We start from the raw sequence: 24,035 nt of genomic DNA on the forward strand, positions 1-24,035 counted from the left end.
TGAGGTGTGCGTCCATCATTTACCAAACCTCCAGGGGAACGACACATTTCTATCAATACAGTGAGACCTTTGCCCTGTTTGTCCTATAGCAGCACATCTGTCTCTCTCTCTCTCTCACACACACACACATCCTCCATCTCTTCCTCACTCCCTCTCCCTGTCTTCCCCACTCCCTCTGTCTATATGTGCAGTTTATGTGCAAGATGAGCCAGAAAAGGTTAGACCCTCAAACATAAGATCACTGACTGAGCAGCATGGTGCACAGTCTGCTGATGATCTGAGGATAACTATGCCTTTATTGATTAATGCTGGTGATGATCATAGATCAACACAGAGGGTTAGAGAGAAACAGGAGAGGCAAACTGAGAGGAAGATATCATCACATACAAAATGTAATACACTTCCACATTGCCCAGAGACTCACTTTAAGATAGAAGAGAATTGTGAACAAATATATACAGTAATTTAGCCCACTGGCATTTCTTTTCAACAAATGGTTATGAAAAGTTACTTGAATATAAATATTTAATTTCTGCTCTGAAGCCAAAGCGCAGGGAGTTCACTATAACCGCAGTGTTATAACGCCTGTTCCCTCCACTCCGCAAGCTGCACACACATGGCCACTGACATGCTAGATTTCAAACTCACTCACGAGCACGCGCGCACACACGCGCACACACACACACACACACACACACACACACACACACACACACACACACACACACACACACACACACACACACACACACACACACACACACACACACACAGCAGCAGCAGCAGCAGCAGCAGCTCGCTGCAGCTCTCCATGCAAAGACGCACCGGGCAGGGTGACACTCACATGTGGATCCACAGATGCTGGTGTGGCGCCTCCGTTTTGCTTGGAGAAGCAGAAAGAGGCGATAGGAGGCAGGAGAAAAAAGGCAGGACGGCGTGGGGAGGGATGCGGGGAGGGAGAGCCAGAGATGGATGGATGGATGGATGGATGGATGGGTGGATGGATGGATGGACGGAAGGGAGGGAGCGAGGGAGGAGAAATGCGGAGGGACGCAAGGGAGGAGAGTGAGGTGGAGGGACGAAGGGAGGGACGGAGGGGGGGCAATGAGAGGGCTGAGTGGTTCTAGTAAATATTTATATTGCATTATGATACGCACAAGAGTGAAAGAGAGAGAGAGTGAGGGGGGACAGGCAGAGAAAGGGGGAGATATAGCGCGTCCATCCCTTTATTAATTTTATTCCGGACCGCTAAGTTTAGCATTCAACACGTGTCGCCAGTGATGGAGAGAGGGAGGGAGGGGGGAGGAAGCGCGCGCGAGAGAGAGAGAGAGAGGGAGAGAGAGGTTGACGGTTGCTAGGTGACGGGGCGCATATACTGAATTTTAACAAAAGAACAGGGAAAGAGAGAGTGTGAGAGAGAGAGAGTGAGAGAGGAGAGGAGAGAGGGAGGGAGAGAGGTAAAGAGAGGGATCGGAGAAACTGAATACATGTAGAACATATATATATTTAGAGATATATTTTCCCGGCGTGCGTGTGTGTGTGTGTGTGTGAGAGCGCGTGTGTGCGTGCGTGTGTGTGTGTGTGTGTGTGTGCGTGTGTGGTGGTGGCGGCGGCGGCGGTGTTGGTGGTGGAGGTGGCGGCGGCGGCAGCGGTGGCGGCTGTGGTGGTGGGGGACACCCGCAAAACGGATACCTCAAAAAGGAAGGATGTGAAAAAGGATGGAGGGACGCAGGAAAAGAGGGGGGACAGGCTGGTGAAAAACAGTAAGTACATTTGTTTAAATTATATTTTTGCAGTGCAGAGGCATTTTTTTTTTTGGTTGGTCGCTGCTTCACACACTCACATAAAAAAAAAAAAACACACACACACACACACACACACACACACACACACACACAATCTCTCAACGCGCACACAGACTCCGTACAGCTTAGATTAATTGCGGCTTGGGCAGTGAGAGGGGGCTATACGCGTCATTGAGACAGGAATAGGGGGCTCGGGTGTCGGCATCTGTAACGGCCGCTCGTGATGGAGAGATGGATGGCCGGGGATGGAGAGGTGGAAACGGCCGGCGCACCGGGGCTTTGACCCCTCTGTCATTGCTGCGCCTGAAAACTCACAAGCATCTTAGCCCCTTAACGCATAGGTTCCTCACACAGCAGCCGGGATGGATCCTATTCCACTGACACACACACACACACACTCTCTCTCTCTCTCTCTCTCTCTCTTCCTCTCTCTCCCTCACACACGCACGCAACGCACGCACAGATTACCGGCAGTTCAATGAATCATATAGACTGAACCTTTAGGCTATGATTTTGTCTGCCAGGGATTTTCTTTGCATTATTAATAAAGACAGAGTTTTGGTTCCATTTAAGTCTTTAAACACCGGCGCTGGCTGCAGTTTCCCCCCTCACTCTGCTGCGGATGTATTAATTGAGGTGATCATATCTGTTGATGCTCATTTTCTCAGGCTGCGTGGTCACTGTCAGTGCGTGAGTGTGTGTTTATCTGTGCGTGTGTGAGAGAGTGCGTCGCTCGTCTTATATAGCCACGGCTAAGCCCGCAAGATTGCCGATCAGTTCCCCCCCCCCCCCCTCTTCATCTATTTATATCCCGATACGCTGAATATTTGGGCGTATGGCAGCACACAGTTATCCCTCTGTTGCCACCGAGGAATCTTCTCCCCCCAACGGGTTGACTCGCATCAAACACTCAGAGACAGCAGCAGAAGAACAAGTGGAGGGGTCTTAGCTGTTTTGTACCCCAGCTGAGTGAGGGAGTGTGTGAGTGATCACACTTTGTAGGTAGATTTGGAAATTTGCACCCCCTTCCCACCATCCCCTTCCTTCAGGCTGCTTGGAGAACTTTTGTTTTTGCCTTGCAGTAGTTTTAATAGAGGAGAAGTGAATGACAGACACCAGCACAAGGCACCACCATCACCTCCTCCTCCCCCTCCTCCTTCTCCTCCTTCCTCTGAACAAAATGAGGCCTTGGACCATAGAGACCACCGAGGGAGAAGCTGGTCCTGTTGACCTAGGAAATGGAAAGGCACGGTGTTGCTTCTTTTTACAGATTTGCTGCAGTGATTGCAAGTGCGAGATCAAATTTATTGGCCTGCACCGTGAAGCCACTGAATGCATTTATCCAGCTGGAAATTGGAATTAATGTGTTGTTTGTTTTTCCATATCTGTGGGCTGTTTTGGTGCCTCTCGCTCGCTCTCCCCTCTGAGCTGAATTCTCGAGCTGATATCCATTTCAATCAGCTCTTTCACCCACAGGTGACATGCTCCGCTCAGTTTATCATTTCTCCCCCTTGCCAAGCCCCCTGTGAAATTTACACACAGGCGTACTGCAGCAGTGTGCTGCATGCACTGCTGCCCGTAAAGTGTCACCTTCTGTGTCAGCAGAGCCCCCTTCCTTGTCGTACAGTTGCCCAGAGAGATGTGTATACTGTACCAGCTGTGAGTAGAGGAGGGAGACAGAAGAGGAGAGGGAGGAGGAGAGGTGATGAGAGAGACAGAAGGTGTGGAGGGGAGAGAGAGAGAGAGAGATGAGAGAAGGTGTGAGGAGGATGAGGAGGAGGTGGGGAGAAGGCATGAGGGGAGAACCGGGTGAGAGATTGGAGAGGCAGCAGAACGAAGGGGAGAGTAAGAGAAGGGCTGCTGCAATTGAATTTCAGAGGGGGACATGGTTGAACGGTACAGGATAAGAGACGGGAGGAACGGAGTCAACATTTTGTGCTCGCTTTTTTTCCCCCAACCCCCCTGCTCATCAATTTCACCCGATTGATTCATTGACTTTTGAACAGAAAACCTCCGAGCTTAGCTCAATCCCCTCCTCTTTTCTTCTGCCAATCCCCCTGTTTCTTCTCGCCTCGATCCTTTCCGTCTCTTCTCTCACCCCTGCAACCTGTGACTTCCTCTGCACAGTTTCCTTTTCCCTCCGCCCGCCTCCCCTTTCATCATTTGTTTGATGCAACATTAGTGGATAGTTTCCTCAATCCTGCAGCCCACCCAAACCCCTCTCCCACCCTCTCCACGACTTGCACCCAGTGTTCTTTTTAATACCACTAATTAAGGTAAAGCTCGTTAACATAGAACATCAATTAGTGTTTAACGAGATCAGAGGCTGGTGTTTTGGAGCGATTACAGTACTCCCCTTTCTCAGTGTTTTTCTCTGGACTCTACCACAGGTTGTATTGATGAATGTGTTGCATATTCACTGTGGCCTGAAGCAGTGGCATGCCCAGAGTTTAATCCATATGGTGGGAGTGGGGTGTCATGGGAATTTGCATGTTTTTTTGACCAACTATCTGAATCTGGCCTTAGCTTAAATTCTTGGAAGTATTACTCACAGCAGTAAATAAATTCAAATCATAATATGTAAATCTGATTTAATAAATCAATATAATCTCAATAAAACAATGTCCTCTATTGAAATCAGCAAGGGACACAATTTACTTGATTTATGTGCAGCCTAAACTGCCTCAACTGCAAATGTATACATAAGTCTAATTCAAACACTAAGGTTATTTAATGCATGAACTGACTAGTCTCTGAAACATTAAATGATCGTTCACACAGCTGCAGCTTAAAATGCAGCTCAAAACTCTGCCTTTAAGGCTGAGGACATAACAGTTCAGTTCTCTAATCGTAAAGATTGCATGAGTGACAAAGCTAATAGTGTTGCATTGCTCGTATCTATAAGTGAATCAGACCATTCGGAGACATGTGGGGTTAACTGAGGAAACTCCATGTGTAATGTTACATAATTAGAGCTATGGTAATTACCTGAAAATAATTAGCAACTCTGTTGTTTTTTCAGTATTTTTTTTTAGTTAAACATTTTCTGACTCCAGCCTCTTTAATGTGAGGATCATTTGTGTCTTTGTCTTTAGATCATTGTAAAAAGTATCTTTGGGGTGTTAAATGTCAAAACAAGACATTTGAAACATCACCTTAGTTGTGATGAACATGTTCAGCATCTCTACAGTTCATTTGCCTAATCATTATTTGGAGATTTGCTGATAATTAGATAATTGTTGGTTGCAGCTGTGCAAGATGGTATGATTTATGGAAAAGACTAACACGCTCCTGAATCCTTAAAAAAACAATTAAGATCAATGTGAAACATTGTTTACCTTTAAACATGTCATATTGTACATTAGGGCTGCATAGCTCAGGGGCTTCAATTTTTTTTTTTTTTGGAAGAAGGCAGAATGTGTCACAACATTGTTGTGCATTGTGTGTGTTGCTACAGAGACACCCTGGCTCACAGTCATATTCTCAGTATGTAAAGGGACATGATTGTTTGGTACAAGATCCAACTAATATCACATCATCAGTTAAAATTGAAAAGCAAAAGTGACCATTCCAACTGAAAACGCTTATAGCTGAAATTTTTTCTTATGTAATCTTCAGTATGATGATTTTGCATATTGTTCAGCCCTGTTTTACCTGGGGCCTATATTGTTTTTGTTGTTGTTGTAAAGCAACCTTGAGTGTCATAAGGGCTACAGTACATGAATTAAAGTTACTATTAATATTATTTTCTGATTTGAGCAAAACCACTTTCTTGCTAACATTAGTGAAGGTATAGTCTCTACTGATGAGCTCTGTTACAGCTGCTGAGCTATAATATAACAAATCATGTTGTATTTCATTACGACTAGTTGCAGGGAACTCTTTACATGATCTATGTCCATGATGCCAACCTGTGTTGCATGTTTTTCAGGTTTGTGTGATACTCAGAGGGACAGAAAAACCGTTTTTATGTGGTAACCAACTGGTCTGTTTAGCTTTGAGTGTAATTAAAATGTAGTCTTCCAGTACTGAAGCAACAGGGCGTCACGTCTCATGGCTTCTGTTCAGTAAGGTGCCAACTTGGCAACTTTAATGTGCCGTTACAGCCCAACTCTGGACCACAACTGGCAAAGAGAGTCAAACATACTGCAGACACAGTGACAGGAAGTCGTTATCAAACAGGTGGAGACAGGAACAGACAGACAGATGGACTGGCTGGCAGAGAGAGACAGACACATTCATAAACAAAAATCACACAGACAGCTACAAACACACACACACACAACAGTGAGGAGAGAATTTAGTGTGCACTCCTAGCATACAGTTGCTATCAAACAGGTGTGTGCACGCACGTACACACACATACACACGCATGCACAAACCTGTGCCAAAGCCCCGCGGCTTGTTTTGGGAATACAAGTCTGGAGGCTGCTAGCAGGCACACAGCTTCACATGGCTGCATGCAATACACAGCCACACACTCTCAAAAAGCACATTCAGGCAGAGACCCATGGGTATGCAGTCAGACTCACACACACACACACTGATACACACAAAATTCATACACAATGAATAGCATATTTGCACACACACAAGCCACAGTTTTGGTTGAGAAGGGACCTTGGGAGTTCACCCATGGGATCCACACGCTTTACATCCACTGTACTGTGCAATGTACACACACACACGCACACGCACACACACACACACACACACACACACACACACACACACACACACACATATACACACACACACACACACACACACATACACACATATACACACACCAAAAGGAAAGGGCGATGTGAAGAAATAATGCAACAGTATATGGAGAGATGTGCAGGAATGTTTTGCGGCACGCAGCGTTTTGCAGCAGTGTGGTGCGCTCCTTCATAATGATGGATGGGGCAGGAAATGACAGCATAAGTGGTTATTAAAAAGAGGAAATGGGGGCATTTATAAAAACTATGTTAGCCTGTGTCTGCAGCCCATGTCCCATGTCACCCTGGGCTGCTGTGTCATGCCTCCTGATCTGTGAGGCTCCCCTGTGTTACATGTAGGGCCAGCTTTGTTAAAACCCTTTGTCATTCTCTTCTCAGAGAGCCCAGGAGCTGGCATTTTTAGCAGGCTTTGTACTGGAGTGACTGTGCCGGATTTACTAGGTGCAGGTACCAGGTGCAAAGTTGAACCCGTTTTATTGCCTTATCACTTCATATAAAAATAGCTTTGCTCTATTTTCTTTCAAGTTTGAATGTGAAATTCCTTCGTAAACAGGTGCCGACTATACAGCTGTTACAAATGCAAATACGTGTGTTTGCACCTGAATGGAATTTGCACAGCGTGTTATCTACAGTACAACAAGGAGGGGAAGACAAGGCAGGGAGAGGGAGCGTCAGTGCAGAGATGGAAGAAAGCCTCTGATGAAGATAGTTTGATGTAGCTTGGCTTGTTTTAATGTGCTTCATCTCTGCATGTAAATAACTCCAGCTCCTCAAAGTGGCCTTGTGATTGGAGACAAGTCTTGCAGATCCTCTCCTGGTTCTTGGCAGTGAAAAGAACAAAATGTTCAATTTGGTGGTAGCAATGCAGGTAGTCTGACTCAGGTGTGTGGGATTAATTTGTTCTCAGTTTAGGTTGTGAGGTTTCATTATTCAAATTGGACATATTTTCACATCAAAGTCTTCTTTAGTCTGCCTCCTGAAAGGTGATTAGGAGTGAATGCTCTCTTTTCAATTATGTAACAGCAATTTCAATCAATTTTTTTTTGAATAAGCTGATAAATGACCCCAAACCTTGGTCTGGTCCTGATCGGGCTCATCAGGTTGATTGTTGAACTGAAGCTCATTCTCTATCAAAAGGCTGCAGCTTCGGGAAACACAGACATTCATTCACACATTTCGCACTGAGTATCGATGGGAAATAGCAGCTAGATCAATCGCTGGCACTGGAACGCTCCGTGTCATCTAAACCCAAATATTAAGTCTGCTGATCACAGCTCCCGTCACACAAGTGTCCATGGGCAGTGGCACCTTGTCAAGATTGGATTTTTTTGTTGTTTTTTTGAGCACGAATCTGTGCATTTGCTTTCATGCTTCATGCTGATGCGTGTTGTTTTCCCTTTCTGGGATTTCAGGCTTGATAATGTCGAGTCACCATTAACGTGTTGATTCACTGCTGCTGCTGTATTCATGCCAACAGAATAAAAAAAACCTCTCGTTATTTGGACTTGTTCCAAGATGCTTAATCACAACAGATGAATAAAAAGTAGCTATATATATTGTGCTGCATATATTCATTGGTTCATTAAAAAGTGACACCACAAACAAACTGCGTAGCTTTGTTTTAATACATCACCTTGATTGTGTTAGTGGCTTTTTTTAGATGTAACTGCCATTGATGGCAGCTTTGCAGACATTTTGCAACTTGTTTTTATGGCTCATATGTAGTTCTTTTCTTTTCCAAGTAGAAAATCGCAGCTGTCAGACATTTCTGATGCCTCATGACATGAACATTTCTTCCCCCTCCCGGCTGCTCATAATTACATTCTGTACTGTACGATGTGATGTGAAACCGTCATAGAGAGCTGTGGCCATCTCAGACTTCTGAACACCCCTCTGGTGAGATACTGTAGCTTCATGTGTCAAGTCTTCGAAGAAGAAGAAAAAAAAAAACAAGCAAAGACAGATATTTGGTATTTGTTACTGTGGAACAAACATCACAGGATTAGTAGGCTTCTAAATTTGGCTGTGTGAAGACAACACAGTGGGTTTCTGACATTCTCCTCACTAACCTTTCACCACCTCTTACTCTTAAGAATCATCCGAGGCTTCACAAAAAAATAAAAAAAACAACCCTTCGCTGGTCTCAATCCTCAAATTCCTCTCCCCCGTAGGGTTTCTGTCGGCACGGGAAAGCATTTCCTGAGCCAAACTGATCCAGCGTTTATAGGATAGGCTGACAGAAGTGTTTCTAACACCTCTGGTTATGAGCAGGGGCAGAGCCAGATGTGCTGCGAACACAGCTCAAACCCGCACCCAACATTGTTATGCAGCGTTTGATTTTAAGCAGACAGAATCCGGCTTGACTTCAGCAACATGTGGCACCTGCTGCTGAAAGAGACTAGCTTAGCATTTCTGTCTCATTTTCAGAATTTGTGAAATGATTGCGCGTGGATGTGCAAAGGCGACAAACCGTCTGTACACATGCAACCATATGTGTGAAGCCTGTATGCATATGCGCTGGTGTGATTAAGTGTGCGCACCTGCTTGTGTGTGACCTTGTACAAAGGCGCGATAGTCATCAGTGAAGGTTTCCCACACCAGTTTAATCTGTTTATCCTCAGAATAAGATTGTGAATCATTACTATGCAGTGCTAGGTGCTTTTTTTTCTGCTGAGAGTCTTGAGCAGCTTCCTAGTTGGTGGTTGTTGTTACAGAATATTTCACCTTACAGGTCCTGAAGGGCTGCAGTGTCGGCTGCTTTTCATCTTGCTCTTTTAATTAGTGACTGATTTAGATCTGGCTAGGTGATCCCAGTGTCTGGCCAATCAATGAGGGAATTAATGGAAGCGCTGGTGCAAGCAGAGTATAGAGCAACACTGTGGTTTTGCCACTAGTGGTTCAAGAGGGAATGGGAAAATAATCAATTTAATGTCATAGTTAAAAAACTCTTCATTTGTTCTTCTGCTTTAACCTGACTCCAGTGAAGTCTGAGTATCCACAGACTTACTCCTACTGTCCCATCACGTCTGATGAAAATCAATTTTTTTCCCCTGATTTCAATCTCGATGCTTGTTTGATAAAATAAATAAATAAATACATAAAGAAGAAAAATAAAAACAACAATCAGCCGAGCATTTCATCCAAGAACTTACAGTACATTATGTAAATGCCCAGAGTGAATGCATGTTTATTCTTAGATGATTGCTCTGCATTGACGGCACTCCGATACTGAAGTTATTTTCCCCAAACAAAAAGCCCTCAGAGTTTCTGGGTGCATGCTAAAAGGTTGAGAAGTGAAAAATTATTCCATTTAAAACAAACATAATAAGATAATCCCCCAGGTCGTCTGTTGTAAGGACATCTTGACGGAGGATTTGTGGGGAAAAGAGCAACTACAGAAAACAATATATATGCACATTAAATCCAGTAAATTATGTGGTATTATAGTCAATCTGGGAGCTGAGGGGACTGGCCAAGGAGCAACGCTGCAGTCCTTCGCTCCCCTCTGTATTAGATGTCAGGTGTTGAGGTGGGGAAATGAAATATTCCTGCTGCTTGGCCGGCCTTAAAGTAAGCACTTATATTATACAAGCATTGGCAGTGGCCATACAAAATATAGAGTCTCCTTACAAAACCATTCCAGTGAAGTTAATATAGGCCAGTTAGGCTTATTGGAATAATACCCTACACTCTGTTATGTGAATTCCTGATGCAAGATCCCCAGACACTGGCCTTTCCACATGAAAGAATATGACCATACTGATATTTATGTCTGAACACACACACGAGGGTAGTAAACCATTTGTAGTTGATGTTTTCTCAATGGATGGATGTGTATATGTGTTTGTGTATGTGTGTGTGTAAAGGAGAGAGAAAATAAAATAGAGACAGTCCTGAAATATTTTGGTGCATCATTCATACACAAATTGATATTGTTTGTGCATCCTGTATATCTCAAGATATAGTGTGTGAGCGTGTTTGAGTTTGCAATGTCCTGAGGATTAAATGACTGACAGGAGGTTGAAAGATAACACACATACACACACATAGACACACACAGTCAAACACACGAGTGAATTATTCAAGATGCCCAGGCTGTATTGCAAAACAAAGTGAAGCCACTGACAGGCCTTTATTTCTCGGCTGATCTCCCTCTTAGGCTGCACAAGTTCATTTGAGAGCATTACTGCAATTACTAGACATGTGTGAGGTTATATTAAAGCACAATTAAACACATTCTCCACTTAGGTAATTATACACTGCGTTGAACGTTACGAGTTAGAGTGATGAGATGTAGTAATGTCAAATATTTCAGTAATAATCATCCGTAATGGATGTGATTTCCAGTCACTGCTTTTTGTGTCTGGTGTGCCAGAAAGCACAAGAGGGTAGGACTAAGACATTTTTCCTTTTTGTTAAAAAATGAGGTCAGAGAATTGTTAGTGCTACGCTGAGGCAGGGTCCAGGGTCAGCTTCATCTCATTTCCATCAATCCACTGAGGGAAGGGAGACAAGGAGTGTCCTCCCATTCAAGTAATGAAATTTATCCCCTGAATGTACGGAAGTGAAGTCCAATTAATTGACACTGTCTCTTGGCAGAAGTGTTTAATCCGAACCCATAGAAAAAAACAGAAAAAAACGTTTGAATTAAAAGGCAAGATTCCCTGAACCTTGGAGTGAGGTGCGTTTTGTTCGACCACATGGAAATTAAAGGGACTTGAAATGTCAGAATAAAATGCCGTTGTGCTGTGAAGAAACATCAAAGTAAGATGTCAAGGTGACTGTTTCATTTTGTTCTTGGAAAAGGTTACAAAATATGGCGAGGACAAAGGGAGACTACCCTGCTGGAAACGAGTATTTGACATGCAGAGCCAGCGGAGGTTTCACTTCTCTGGAAGTACAGTTTATACGGAAAAAGATTGTTTCGCGATAGCTGGTGGGGAATACAAAAGACTCATAGGTGCAATACGATGTAGTTTCATTTCACACTATCTAAATGGTATAACTACTGTATAAGTGTAATTTTCATCTTCTTGTTGGATAAAAAATATGTGTCTTTCTGATATTTCTATGTCCCCATTTGTCTTCCATTAGTCTGCGAATTGTATATCACAATTTGTTTCCCATATTCCATATCAACTAGCCCCTTAAATTTAACTGTTCCACATAAAAATTGTGTCATATTTATGAGAGCAAGCTGCTTTAATCTGGTTATCAGCCTGTAGCACGTGTGATTCACAAATAGTGTGTGTTACATTTTGCTGTGTGGACTTGATGTCACAAGGGTTTGATAGATGACTCCATCATTTGTCACTTGAATGGATTATGATAGCTGTGGCTATCAAGGATAAAGGGAGGGTGGTGGTGGCGGCAGCAGCAGCAGCAGCAGCAGCAGCCTTTACTACTGCTGTTTACAGCCATGCAGTAAAAAACACGCACACGCAGTACTGTACGCCCTGCTGCTGCTGCTGCTGCACGCTGCACTATACTTGCCGATCACTCTGCACACTATGCACAATGGGAACAAGAGCCGTTCGCCTGCCTGGTGGCTCTTCTACTCGACAGGGATCAAAGAGAGAGAAAGAGAGCGATAGGGGGAGAGAGAAATGAGAGAGAGGAAGTGAGGGAGGGGAGGAAGTAGAGTGTGAAAGAAGTACAGGACAAAGACATGTGTGGAAGGAAAGAATGGGGGAGGGCTGGGAGGAAAACAGGCAAGGAGTTGTGGGAGGAGAGGAGAGGGAGAGTTAGTGAAAGTGCGATGCTGCAGAGTTAGGTGATGGAGAGACCGAGCGAATGAATGAATGAATGAACAAGTGAAAATCGAAGTGACTTGGTGAAGACAGACTGAGTGAGGGAGTGTGTCGGCTCAGCGTGCTCATGCCCATGTGTGTGCGTCAAAGTGAGGGTGTTGGGGAGCGAGTGGATGAGTGGGTGAACAAGTGCAGCAGGACAGAGGGAGGGAGAGAGGGAGAGAGAGATTGGGGAAGGGAGAAGGAGAGGGAGAGGATCTGTTCCGTCAGAGAGGACACACTCCAGTGACTGTGATTGAAGTATGGGCCAATTAACACGAGAAGCATTGAGCTCCAGCTGCACTCTTCTCTTCATTCCTCCGCTCCCCCACACTGCCATATTACCCCGCACGACACACACACACACACACTGATATGCTCACACATTCGCACACTGTGCTGGCACTTTATCTTATCTTTTACTATAGTACAGCTATGGACCCAAGAAAATTATAGAAGCTACCAACAGTGGAGGTTTGGTTTTATCTTTCCTTTTTTTGTCAGATGCCTAAAATAATATGCACACTTGTTCTCTGTCTCTTTATTCTCATTTATATGCACACACAAACACACAAACACACAGCACCTGACTCTGGAGGAAGTTTATTTGAATTTAAACAAATATTTTACATTTAAATAAGATGTTGTTGACATGATGTATTTCTAAGAAAATAATTTTGAATCAACTATCTGCTATGGGCCAGTTTCAAATCCCAGCATACAGTACAGTACAGTATGTGAAGTGTGTTATGATGCAGATACCAAGCCATGCTCGAACCAGTCTTTAAATGATATGTATATTCTTCTATATTTTTACACTTCTATGCCTTTTTCATTCAGCTTATGAACATCAAAGCCTCCTGTCCTGAGAATCACCAGCTCACCTGTCTCATGTGTCTGTGTTGCTCAGGCTGCTGCTGACAGGATTTTCAGAATCAAATGATGCCAGACATTAACAAATAAAAGTTAGAGCTGTGGCTAATTTCCCTCATGAATAAGCCCATGTCATAATGGCCCCATACAGTATGACAGCTGTGCTCTTTATCTACTCATGGAAGAGGTGAGGGAGGAATTAAACAGTTGATATTTTACTGTGATTAGTAAATTTTTAAAAACATACTTGTTTGGATGGATTACAGATTATTCTTATTAGCTGAGATGATCTGTTTAGTGCCCTTTAAAATGGACCTGATGTCTTACTTCACAGTGAAGGCACTTTGGAGTTCAGCATCAAACTTCATTCCTTTACTCTCCAAGAGCTGTCTCTAGCAGTGAAAATCAACGCCAGTGTTAACTCTGGTCTTTATCACATCTTTTCTTCCACTAAAGTTAGCTCAGTGAGTCTTGTCACTTTCAGATAGTGACCCACTCTAGAGTCCAGTCTGCCCCGAAGTCATAGCACTGCCCACAGGGCGTACCACAACCTCTGGTCCTGTCAACCACCACCTGCTCCCGGCAAGAAACCATGTGTAGTGTCAGAGAAAATTCATAAATCAACCCTTCTCCTTCTACCTCCTTAAATATAAATATGATATCACCTGGTTTGTTACTGTGTGGATACCTTTAAATTATGAATAGGAAACTTGCAGTTCTAGATTCACCACCTACTCAACACCAAGTCTGCTGCTTCTGCCAGGCTGCTGCTGGCCAACAATGCAAATTTAGCCAGAGAAAGTAGTAAGAGACTGTCCCCATTTCATAGTCTCTCACTCTGCATCATAATAACCAACATTTGGTGGATAACATACAAACCTGGCAACTCATAGCTGCAATATAGATCGAGGAGGAGAGGGGGAGTGAAAATGATAAGATTGTTTGAGATAGGTTAAAGTTTTGTTATTAACACTGACCATACCCAAATCTATGGCCGTGGATGCTACAGTTTTCTCAAGTACACCTCCGTCTTAGATGTGGATGAATGGTTTTTTTGGGGGGGGGGGGGGGTGAAGTGTAGTCTTCATTTTCCGTAAACAGTTTCATATTCCAGGCACTGACTCATGTAGCTGCTGCAATTTCTTCTAATGGTGTACAGTAGACTATATAAATATTAGCCTGAATAGTATATTTCAGATGTTTTGTATTGGCTGTGGAAACCTGCCTGCCCTGGGCTGATTCAGTGCAGCCCGTGCCACAGGCAGCAGGGAGCAGATCCATTACCCTGCATGACAGCATGGGATGAAGCAGAAGAGGCCCGATGTGGACGAAACACAAAGCTGAACACTGCACTTCCACAACTCCACTCTCCAGACTCCACGGGCTCCTTCCCCATTCACATTTCCCCACCAGCAGATCCGATGCAGCACAGGGTCTGGCACGCTGCCTCCATTGGAGTTCAGTGGGAGAAGGGGCTCAGAGAGGCGTGTTTGCCAGAAACTGACTTTTTTACCCGAGCGGTTCACTTCCCTCCTCTCCCGTGATTCAGTCTTCCAGAATCACCGCCGGCGCTTGCTGCAGCTGTAGCATGTGCAGTTAAGGGGTAGGAGAGGATCTGATAGTCTAAAACACCGAATAAAATTTTCATGTTGTGTTTAGAGGCTATAAAAGTTTTTTGTCTTTTTTTCTTTTTTGTATCATTTGTATTTGCAGGAACAATATAGGTTTCACTATTTCCCTCTATAGTGGAGGATACCTTTAGTTGATTTGTCTGCAGCCACTCAAAAAACTGCAAATCTATTTTTATACTTTTCAAAATAGTTTAAGTTGTTTTACTTAACTCCTATAGGTAATCATTTGGAATCACTGTGAGCACATAGAGCAGAGCAAATCAAATGTTTGAGCGTAGATATGATGAGATGTGTTTTGATTGGAAAGCACTGGATGGCAATTTTGGGAGAGAAAGAGGAGGCTGGCTTTTTTCTCTCATCTTCTTGATTAGCTGTCTCTGTCAGCCTGAGAATATTCTCTTAGGCTGCTCTTAAGTACTCGGTAAATATTCCTGGAGGTGTTTTTAGTTTGCTTCTAACAGTGGCTGGCATGTACGCTGGCTTCTGTGGTGCCATAAATGCCACTTTTTTTGTTTAAAAAGACAAACTAAACAGGCTCAGCGGAAAAAATAATTATACTGCCGATACAGTAAGCTGCTTATGACAGTGATTGACAAAATGAAAGATCAGCAAGGCAACAATACAAATACTTTGGTGCATTATAATGATTTAGACAGCTAATTTTGATTGGAGGTGAATGCACCATGATGAAATCAAAGTTTGAAAGCCTTAAAAATCATCAAAGAAAGTACTTTTAAAAGCTTGGAAAGGTTTTTACATTCGGTTTTCAAGTTTTTTTTCTCTTTTCTTTCAAGAAAGAAGAAAAGAATACATTATCTTAGTTGTGATGATACACAATTCTTAGCCAAACACAATCCTGGTATGTCATAAACAATCAGAATTGACATTATTTTCCAAATAATTGCATATTGTGTGATGCAATTCTGGCAGAGAACCAAATAAGATGCACAGCTTTAAGAACTGACTGCATCTAACTGATTCTTTACCTCATATCCAGTTCAGGGGAAAACAGAAATCCATACACTTTTTGACTAATTGATCTCGGTCTAAATGTTCCTGGGGTTGTAGGCTTGCCAAACACGCAGAGTATATATACTCTATTGAATTAGAGGATGCTCCAAAGACTGGAGAGGATTGTTTTTTTGGGTTTTTTTTTTTTAAAGCTAGGAGGGGAAGAAATATACTAAAATGTGAAGATTTGCATTTTAACAAAAGATTCATTTAGGGTAGCAAATCAAATGAAACAGTAATCTCAGTCTCTTTCTCCCACTCTCCTCCCTCTTCTCTGTGTGTGTGAGTGTGTGAGCATGTGTTCACTTTAAGCCCCCTCACTGCACGCTCTTTATGATTCAGTTTGCAGAATTTCACAGAACGGAACACATAATGAACTATATAGTAAGATATATTTAAATAGGGAGTTGATTATAATTTGCTTGTACTTGGCATTATTGTTGCACGGCTCAGTGAGATGTTGCAGTCGCACGTTCGATAACAGGCTGAGCACACTGCAGGAATGTGTGGGGGGGGGGGGGGGGCTATATACTGTAGTAATACACTGTGTTCACACTTTCCTACAAGGCTCGCTGTGGTGGAATGGGCACACGCTGGTGGAGCAGTACAACGTAAACACCTCACCAGAGTGAAATACGGTGACAGGCCCAACAGTTAATGGCTCTGAGCTCAGCAACCGTAGAATACATCTCCACCAAATGATATGATGTACTGACTGTATTCCTGCAGCTCCGTCTCTGGCTCTCATTTTCTCTCCATACCATCTCTGTGTGTCCGTCCTTCTCCTTCTTTTCTGCCACATCTTCCTCGCCTTCAAGAAAAAAAACAAAAAACAAAAACAACAACAAAGCTCTGTCCCACCCCTCCTCTCTCTCTCCCCTTCATTATTACATTCTCCTTTTCCCTCTCTCCTACTAACAGGTCTGTCTCTCCCTATCTCTCCATACCTCCATCTCTTTTTCTTACCCCGCATCTGGCCGCCTCCCTCATTTGCCCTCTCATTCCATCTCATTCCACCGCTCTCTCTCTCTCTCTCTTTCTCTGTCTCTCTCTCTCTCTCTCTCTCCCTCTCCCCCTCTTTTCTCTGTGGCCTGCTTCACACACATACACGGAAACACATCCCCACAGCCTTGTCATTCAAAGCAGGAGGTTTGGCTGTGTATTTGTTTAGGCCAAACACGTATACACATCCCAGTAATCAATATTTCTTTTCCTGCTACTCCTCTCACATATTTTATGCCACCATCCCGCCATCCCTCCACCACTTCGTCCTCTCCGTTTCCCCTCGTGTCCGACATCTCTTCCCGATCGGTCAGTCCATCTTAAGCACTATGCTCTTTATTTACAGCGCCTCTCTTTTCTAATCAGTCCACAGCTCCCTCTGTTTTTTCATTCCCTCAGTCACTTGTTCCTCGCCACTACCCCGCCTCTTCTTTTCTTTTCTTTGCTGCTTTCTTTTCTACCCAAAAGACTGATCAGGGTCAAGGAATCAGCAGACTGTGACAAAGAGAGGAGAGTCGGATGAAGACGGAGCGAAAAACACAGAGGAGAGGAAAAGGGGGGGAAACAGAGGGGAGAGTGACTTTAGAGGGAATATTATGTCAGCAGGCCCCTGTTAATCAATGCAATTGTGTTTGGTACCTGGAGCCATGAAAATAGGGAGAAGAGATGGGGGAATATGAAAAGACGAGAGAGAGTGAGGGAGCGGGGAGAAAGTGAGAGGGAAATGGAGAAAGAGGAGGGGAGCAGTTGGCACCAGAAGTAAATTGAAAATGATGTGCTGTATTTGTGTGTGTGTGTGTGTGTTTCTGTAGCTAACATATTAACCCTGCTATCTCCCAGGTAGTCATTATCTTTCTGTATGCTTGTTTGTATGAGTGTGTGTGTATGTTGGTACTGCATTAACCCCCCTATCTCTTAATCATTAAAGCTGCTCTATGGGCATAGTGTATCCATGCATTTCTCCAGTTCGTGTGTGTGTGTGTGTGTGTGGATGCTGCTGTGTGAGGGCGAGTGTGTTTACAATGATCTTAATTGTTGTTATCATTCATGCAGCACAATAACCACCTACGCCCCCATCTTTGTCTCTGTCTGCTATTAACTCTCTCTCCCTCTCGCCCTCCTTCCCTCCAACGGCCAGTTTCTATTTTTCCTCATATTGTTCCTTCTCAGCCTGCAGCCTAAATAGCACCCATTTCATCTTCTCTCTGTCTTGCTTTCTTTCCTTTTCCCCTGTATTGTTTTCCCCCCACTCTGCACCCCGTATTCCTTGTCCAGTATTTCCTCCGGCCAAAGCTAACTTTTATTACCCTATGGCTGGATTCAGAATTCATTACTCTGTCTTGCCTGTGCGCAATCTCTGATCAGTTTCTGTCTTTGGCTCTTGCTCCTTCTCGTTCTCTCTTCCTCTTTTTTTTTGTCTTTTTTTGAACCTTCCTTTCTCTGCCCTCCTTTTTTCTCTCTTGATTTAATGCACTCTGTACTGGACACTATAGGAAGAACACACACACACACACACACACACACACACACACACACACACACACACACACACACCAGAGTCTAACTTAATCTCTTCTTCTCTTGCTTCTTCTTCACCTTCTTCTTCTTCTTCTTCTTGCTGTCTCTCTTTCTTTCAGGCACCCTCTCTTAGTGCGATACATATCTGCCTCCCCCCCCTCGGCAGGTTGCCATGGTCGCCATACCTACTCTCTCTCTCCTATTGGTCCTGGCAGAGTGGGCAGGTCTGGTGGACGCCTCCCCCCACCTCCTGCTCCGGCCCAGCCCGCGGGAGCGTGATGCGGGGGCCATGATGAACTTCAACATCGCCGTGATCCACGCCGGTGCTACGGTGCAGGCTGAGGCGGCGGTGGCGGGGCCAGGGGGAAGGGTGCTCTACCCCGGCTTTGGCCGGGTATACGGCTCCCTGGGGGAGAGCGTGGTCACCCAGTGGGGCTCTGCTAACGTCATCTGGCTACAGGTTGGACACTGTCTCCTCTACCTACTGCTCATTCAGCCTTACTTGAAGGCAGGGAATAACAATGACCCTCCATTATTCATACTCACTCTCATTATTGGAGCTGAATGGGCAGCACGCTGCTGCCGTTGTGTGGGCTCTGTTGAATGAGTGGGAGTCTGGCTCGGCCAGCCACAGCTTGTAGTGCTTGCCAGACATGTCATGCATACTACAGACATCCTCCATATGAGTAACACCAGGTCAGAACATGCTGCCCTAGTCGGTCCACTCTATTCATCCGTCTGTTTTATCCATCTCTATTTGTTTTTCTCTACCATCATGTCCCAGGTGAATGACAGTAGTCCTAAGACGGTCCTGTCCCAGCTGTGTGAGCTGCTGGCGGCGCGGCCCCTGCAGGGTCTGGTTTACGAAGAGGAGAGGCCCCCTCGCACAGCCTGGGGTCCTTTGGCCCCAATGCTGGAGTTTGTCTCTGCGCAAACAGGACTGCCCATAGTGGCTGTAGGAGGGGGAGCGGGGCTGGGGAGGATGCCACAGGTAGGAGGAGGGAGGTCGGGGTGGGGGTGGGGGAGTGCAGAGGAGGTGTTTGTATCTCATGTGTGAGTGTGTATGTACTGTATGTGAGGACTGGGGAGTGGGATTGTTTGAATCTGTTGTGTGCTGTATATTGAAGCGTTATGCATTGACAGCAGCACTGTGAATGGAGTATAAAAGGTGAGCTGCTTATATAGCCACAACACTTTACAATTGCCACAAAGTCGCATGTCCTCTCTGTGAAGAAAAGGTTTGGGGAAGTGCCGGTGGGACGGAGGGGAAGTTGAAGGTCAGGGTCACTGATCTGCAGAAACTCTGCAATGTTTGATCTGTAAATGGCACCAACTGGGGCCGTTGCTCTGCCTCTGATGTTCCTGGGAGGAAGGCAATGATGAGCAGACATGGGTGTGTGTGTGTATGAGTGAGTAAGGGTGTGTGTGTGTGTGTGTGTGTGTGCATGCACTGTACATTTGTGTACGAGTATTTATGCATCAGAGAAAAGAAGCTCCACATGCTTTTTACCAGCAAATAGGGAAACAAGAGACAAAAGCATTACATTTGTGCTTACAAATAACTGTTTTAACCATTTACTCTTGAGGAATTAAATTGTAGCACTTTGATGAACTTCCTTTGAAGATGTACCCTCGCCTAGTCCTCATCCCCTCCCATCCTCTGAACAGACTTTTGAGAAACACTCCCTTTTGGACATCATAGGAGAATTTGTGCAACAATCCAAGCTGCTTTAGCCCTGCAGCTGCTCCATAAAAACTTCAAGCCCCGTGATGCCTCCATGTTATGCATAAAGACCGAGTAGTCCAGAGAGTTGTAGTTTTTTTTTTTTTTTTGTGTAGAGAAAGTGCTGTCTGTTACTCACACACTGTGTTGTCGCTGCGGTTTAGACTCAGCACAACTGCAGAGGATGAATTTCACAGTTCAGGTTTTTAACCAAATCTGCTGCTCTCTTCCTCCCGAATCAGGAATCAGGTTCCATCTTTCTCCAGTTCAGCTCCTCCACCGCCCTCCAGCTGGAGGTCATCTTCGAGGTGCTGGAGGAGTACGACTGGACCGCCTTCTCCGTGGTGTCGACGCGTCACCACGGCTACCAGGACTTCCTGTCGGTGGTGGAGGGCCTGACGGACGGCTCGTTCATCGGCTGGGAGAAGAAGAGCGTGGTGATCCTGAACGTGACCGATGACCCCGGGGGGGCACGCACGCGCAGGCTGCTCAAGGAGAACGAGGCGCAGGTGAGACAGGGGGGAGGGAGGGGGGAAAGGGGGGAGGAAAGGGGAGGAAGTGCTGCGAGTATCATTGGGGGCCCCCTTTCTCACAGGTGGCTTCCCAGCTTTTTCCTTCCTTCTTCGTCTCTCCCTCACCCCCTCCGCATCTCTCTCCCCCCTCTCTCCTCTATCCCTCTGTTCTTCTCTTCCCCTCCCATCTGCCAAGGCATAAAGAGTTCAGCGGTACAAGAAACCACGAGTCAATCTGATCCGCTGGCTGGTTTGTCATGTGGCTTTGTATGAGGAGCTACGAAGTCGAACCACTTAAGACAGCGTTTTCCCCTTAAGTAGTTTTCAGGTTAGAGAAAACATCCTAATCCACACTGCCTGACAATATTACATACATTATGTATTCTCTGCCAGCTTGTTCCAGCTCTTCACTGTGGACACTTTACATGATGTTTACACCGAGGGGATCCATTCACTATTTAACATTCTTGATGTTTTGCGTGTTATTTTATGAATATTTTACTCAATCCCCCCCCCCCAAAGCCAGTCTGACGTATTTGATATCCTAACTTTGGGAACTACGCTAGATTTTAACAACATGTTCTGTGGGTCTGAGAAATGTTTGGCACCCCAGCAAGAGTTTGTAATGTGTGACGCGCTGACGGGCCGCGGCCAGGAGATGAACAAGGTTTGCACCTCGGGAGAATAAACAGCCTCATGTTTCCATTTGAACACAGACATGACTTATTCCCATTATCTGATCACTCAGTCTTTGCTTTACTTCCATTTAGTTACTCTCTCTTTCTCTCTCTCTCTATCGTTTAACTCTCTTTGAATATACATCGTCTACAGCACATCTAGAGTCTAGAGAGGAAAGAATGGATCCTTGCGCTTTTACACACGATTCCCCATTGATTCATTTACCTTGACCAGATTGACTTGTGGTTTTGGTTTGTACCTCTGCTGTGTTTTATTCCTTCATACTGTATGCCTGCTCCCTCTCCCTCTCCTACCCCTCTCCTTGCTTGTCCCTCCCTTACTTTTCTCTAACTTCCCCTCCTCTTGCTCTGGCTTTTCACTACCAACATGCTGTTTCCCTTCCCTCTCATTCTTTTATCTTCTTTTTTCCTTTTTTTTTTTTTTACCCTGTCATCCCCCCATAAACCACTTTTTTAACCCCATGATCCTCCTGTTCAATTTTTCACTCATCTCCACGCTTGGTCCACTCCCCTCCTCCTCCTCCTCCTCCTATTCCTCCCCCCCTCTCCTCCTGCATTTCTTTGCCTGGAGACAAGCTCACTCTCCTCTGCTGCTTTGCTCTTCACCTCCATCTCTGTGTGGCTATCTTTCATTCCTTTAGTCCATTTGTCCATCCCTCTTGCTGCTTGTCTTCCCGGCCACAGACTCTGCCCTCCACTGGCTCAGTTTAGTCTGGGTCTCAATGTCATCGCTAATGTCCCAGCATGGCCACTGCAGCTCTGTGTGTGTGTGGACGTGTGTGTGTGTGTGTGTCTGGAAGTGTGTACATGTGTATTGGATTCCTTAGACTCCACTCTGCTAGTGTCACTGTTAATATAACATAGTGCCTGCAGCGGGTTGCCTATACGCAGTGCTTGCTTTTTAACCCTCTTGCTTTTCACAACAACACCCCCTCTTCGTCCTTTAGCTTTTTTTCTACTGCAGGACTAATAAATGCTTGTGATTGTTTAGTGATGCTGTGTGTGTTTGCATTACATGCTCTCTCTCTCTTTCTGCCACATGGTTATTTCTCCTACGCTCTAGATGGCCTGATGCCGGCGTCTGGGTCAATTTCTACTCAAATCTCTCACTGTCTATCTTTTGTTCCATTCCTCTTTCAGCTTCTGCCGTGTCAGTATTTCTTCTGCTATCTCTCTCTCTTTTCCTCTCTGTTGTGTGTTTCTCTTTCTCTCTCTCTCTCTCTGTCCATTTCCCGTCTTTAGATATTGTGTGTCTGTTTATAACTCTGATTCTCTCCTTCCCTCCTTGATTCAGTCTCCCTCACTGTCTGTGGCCCTCTCTCTTTCTCCCTCCCTCCTTCCTTCCTCCTCCCCCTGTCACTCTCATTCCCTGCCTAATTCACTGGAGGTTTATTGGCATACAGGCAGGATTGTTTTGCCAAGCCATTACAGTTCAAAATTCAATGAAGGCGCAATTCTCAAAATGTGCTTTCAGTCTGTCCCCCCAGCCCCACCTCTTCTTTCATGAAAGAGCCGGCATCCTCTTTTTCGTCCTTCGATTCCCCTTTGTTTCGTTTCCTCACTCCCGATGCATTCTTTGATTTTACACACTCTTTCTTACTTCTTGGGTATTTGTCAGCATTTAACCTCACCCCGGCTTGTTTCTGTCTTTTCACCCTGCTCAGCTCAGCTCCATCTTCCTCTTGTCGATCTCTTCTTTCTCTCTCCATTTCCCCTTTAGCCCCTTTAAACCCTCTTTGGTCAATTTCTAGCTCCCCCCCCCTCCTCACCCATCCTTACCTCAGCATTTGCAGTAGGGAGAAGTCATCCACTGTCACTCCTCTGTCTTTCTATGTTGCCTTCCTCTCTATTTGATGCTTTCTCTCTCTGTTTCTCCCCAGCCTCACTCCACCCTTCTTTCACAAATATCTCTATATCTCTCCAGGCCCTGATTTCACCAAAATGTGTCACCCTTTGCTTTTCTTTTTCTATCCCCCCTCCTCCTCCTTTCCATTCTCTGAGGAGTGACTATTCTGTTTTCCCATCTCTGATTACTTCCCTCCATCCGCTCGTTCTGCCCCCCCCCCCCCCCATCTCCTGTTGTCTCCAGGTCTTTTCTCCACCCTGCTTTTAATAACATATGTCAGAGTTTAACCTCTTCCCCTTTGTTTTCCCTCAGGTGTGTTTGGTCTTTAACCGGCCCCTCCCTCCTTCCCTCCCTCCCATGCTTCCCTGCCTCTCCTTCTCTATTTCTCTGCTCTGCTGCTTACAGTTGTTTCCTCCCCTCTTTCTTGTTTTACTCCTGTTTTCATTATTCATAGCTGTAACTGTTTCATCAGGCCCGAGCTCATTAACCACTGACCCCTGTTGCCTCCTGCACCTCCTGGTTAGCACATATCACATCACATACAGCCGTGCAGTCTCTGCCTCTTTTTGGTGTGTCTGCTTCTCTCTGAATCATACGCCTGACTCCCATGCACCTTATCACATCAGCTTACAGCTGCTGTATCTCTCCTCTTACCTCTCCCAGCATTCTTGTTTTTTTTTTCTTTTCTTGATATGGCCTTTTCTATCGCCCCCCCACCCCCACCCCCCTCCCCTCCTCCCGCTCAGGTGCACCTCTTCCTCAGCTCTATCTTTCCCCCCTTTACTTCCCCCACCCTCTGTCTCTCTCCATGTCTCCCCTGTCCCCTCCTTATCTCACTAGCGTGTATGTGTGTGTGTGTCTCCCCTCGTCCCTGTTCCCTCCCTGCCTTCCTGCTGTCCTGCA

At 45.1% G+C, this 24,035-nt stretch overlaps 1 protein-coding gene across 1 annotated transcript in view; it reads left to right on the forward strand.

Moving 5' to 3' along the window:
- The first annotated feature begins 1,597 nt into the window (after positions 1–1,597).
- The window catches only part of grin2db (glutamate receptor, ionotropic, N-methyl D-aspartate 2D, b), a 45,370-nt gene continuing 22,932 nt past the window's right edge, over positions 1,598–24,035 (forward strand). The window contains exons 1-4 of the mRNA XM_085801468.1: positions 1,598–1,763; positions 18,473–18,813; positions 19,138–19,344; positions 20,319–20,585. Of these exons, the coding sequence (XP_085657594.1) occupies positions 18,526–18,813; positions 19,138–19,344; positions 20,319–20,585 (762 nt within the window). The 5' untranslated portion in view covers positions 1,598–1,763; positions 18,473–18,525. The remainder of the gene's footprint in view (positions 1,764–18,472; positions 18,814–19,137; positions 19,345–20,318; positions 20,586–24,035) is intronic.

Source organism: Trachurus japonicus, chromosome 16 (genome assembly GCF_045865225.1).
Source record: "Trachurus japonicus isolate A0001 chromosome 16, Traja_1.0".
Lineage (NCBI taxonomy): Eukaryota > Metazoa > Chordata > Actinopteri > Carangiformes > Carangidae > Trachurus > Trachurus japonicus.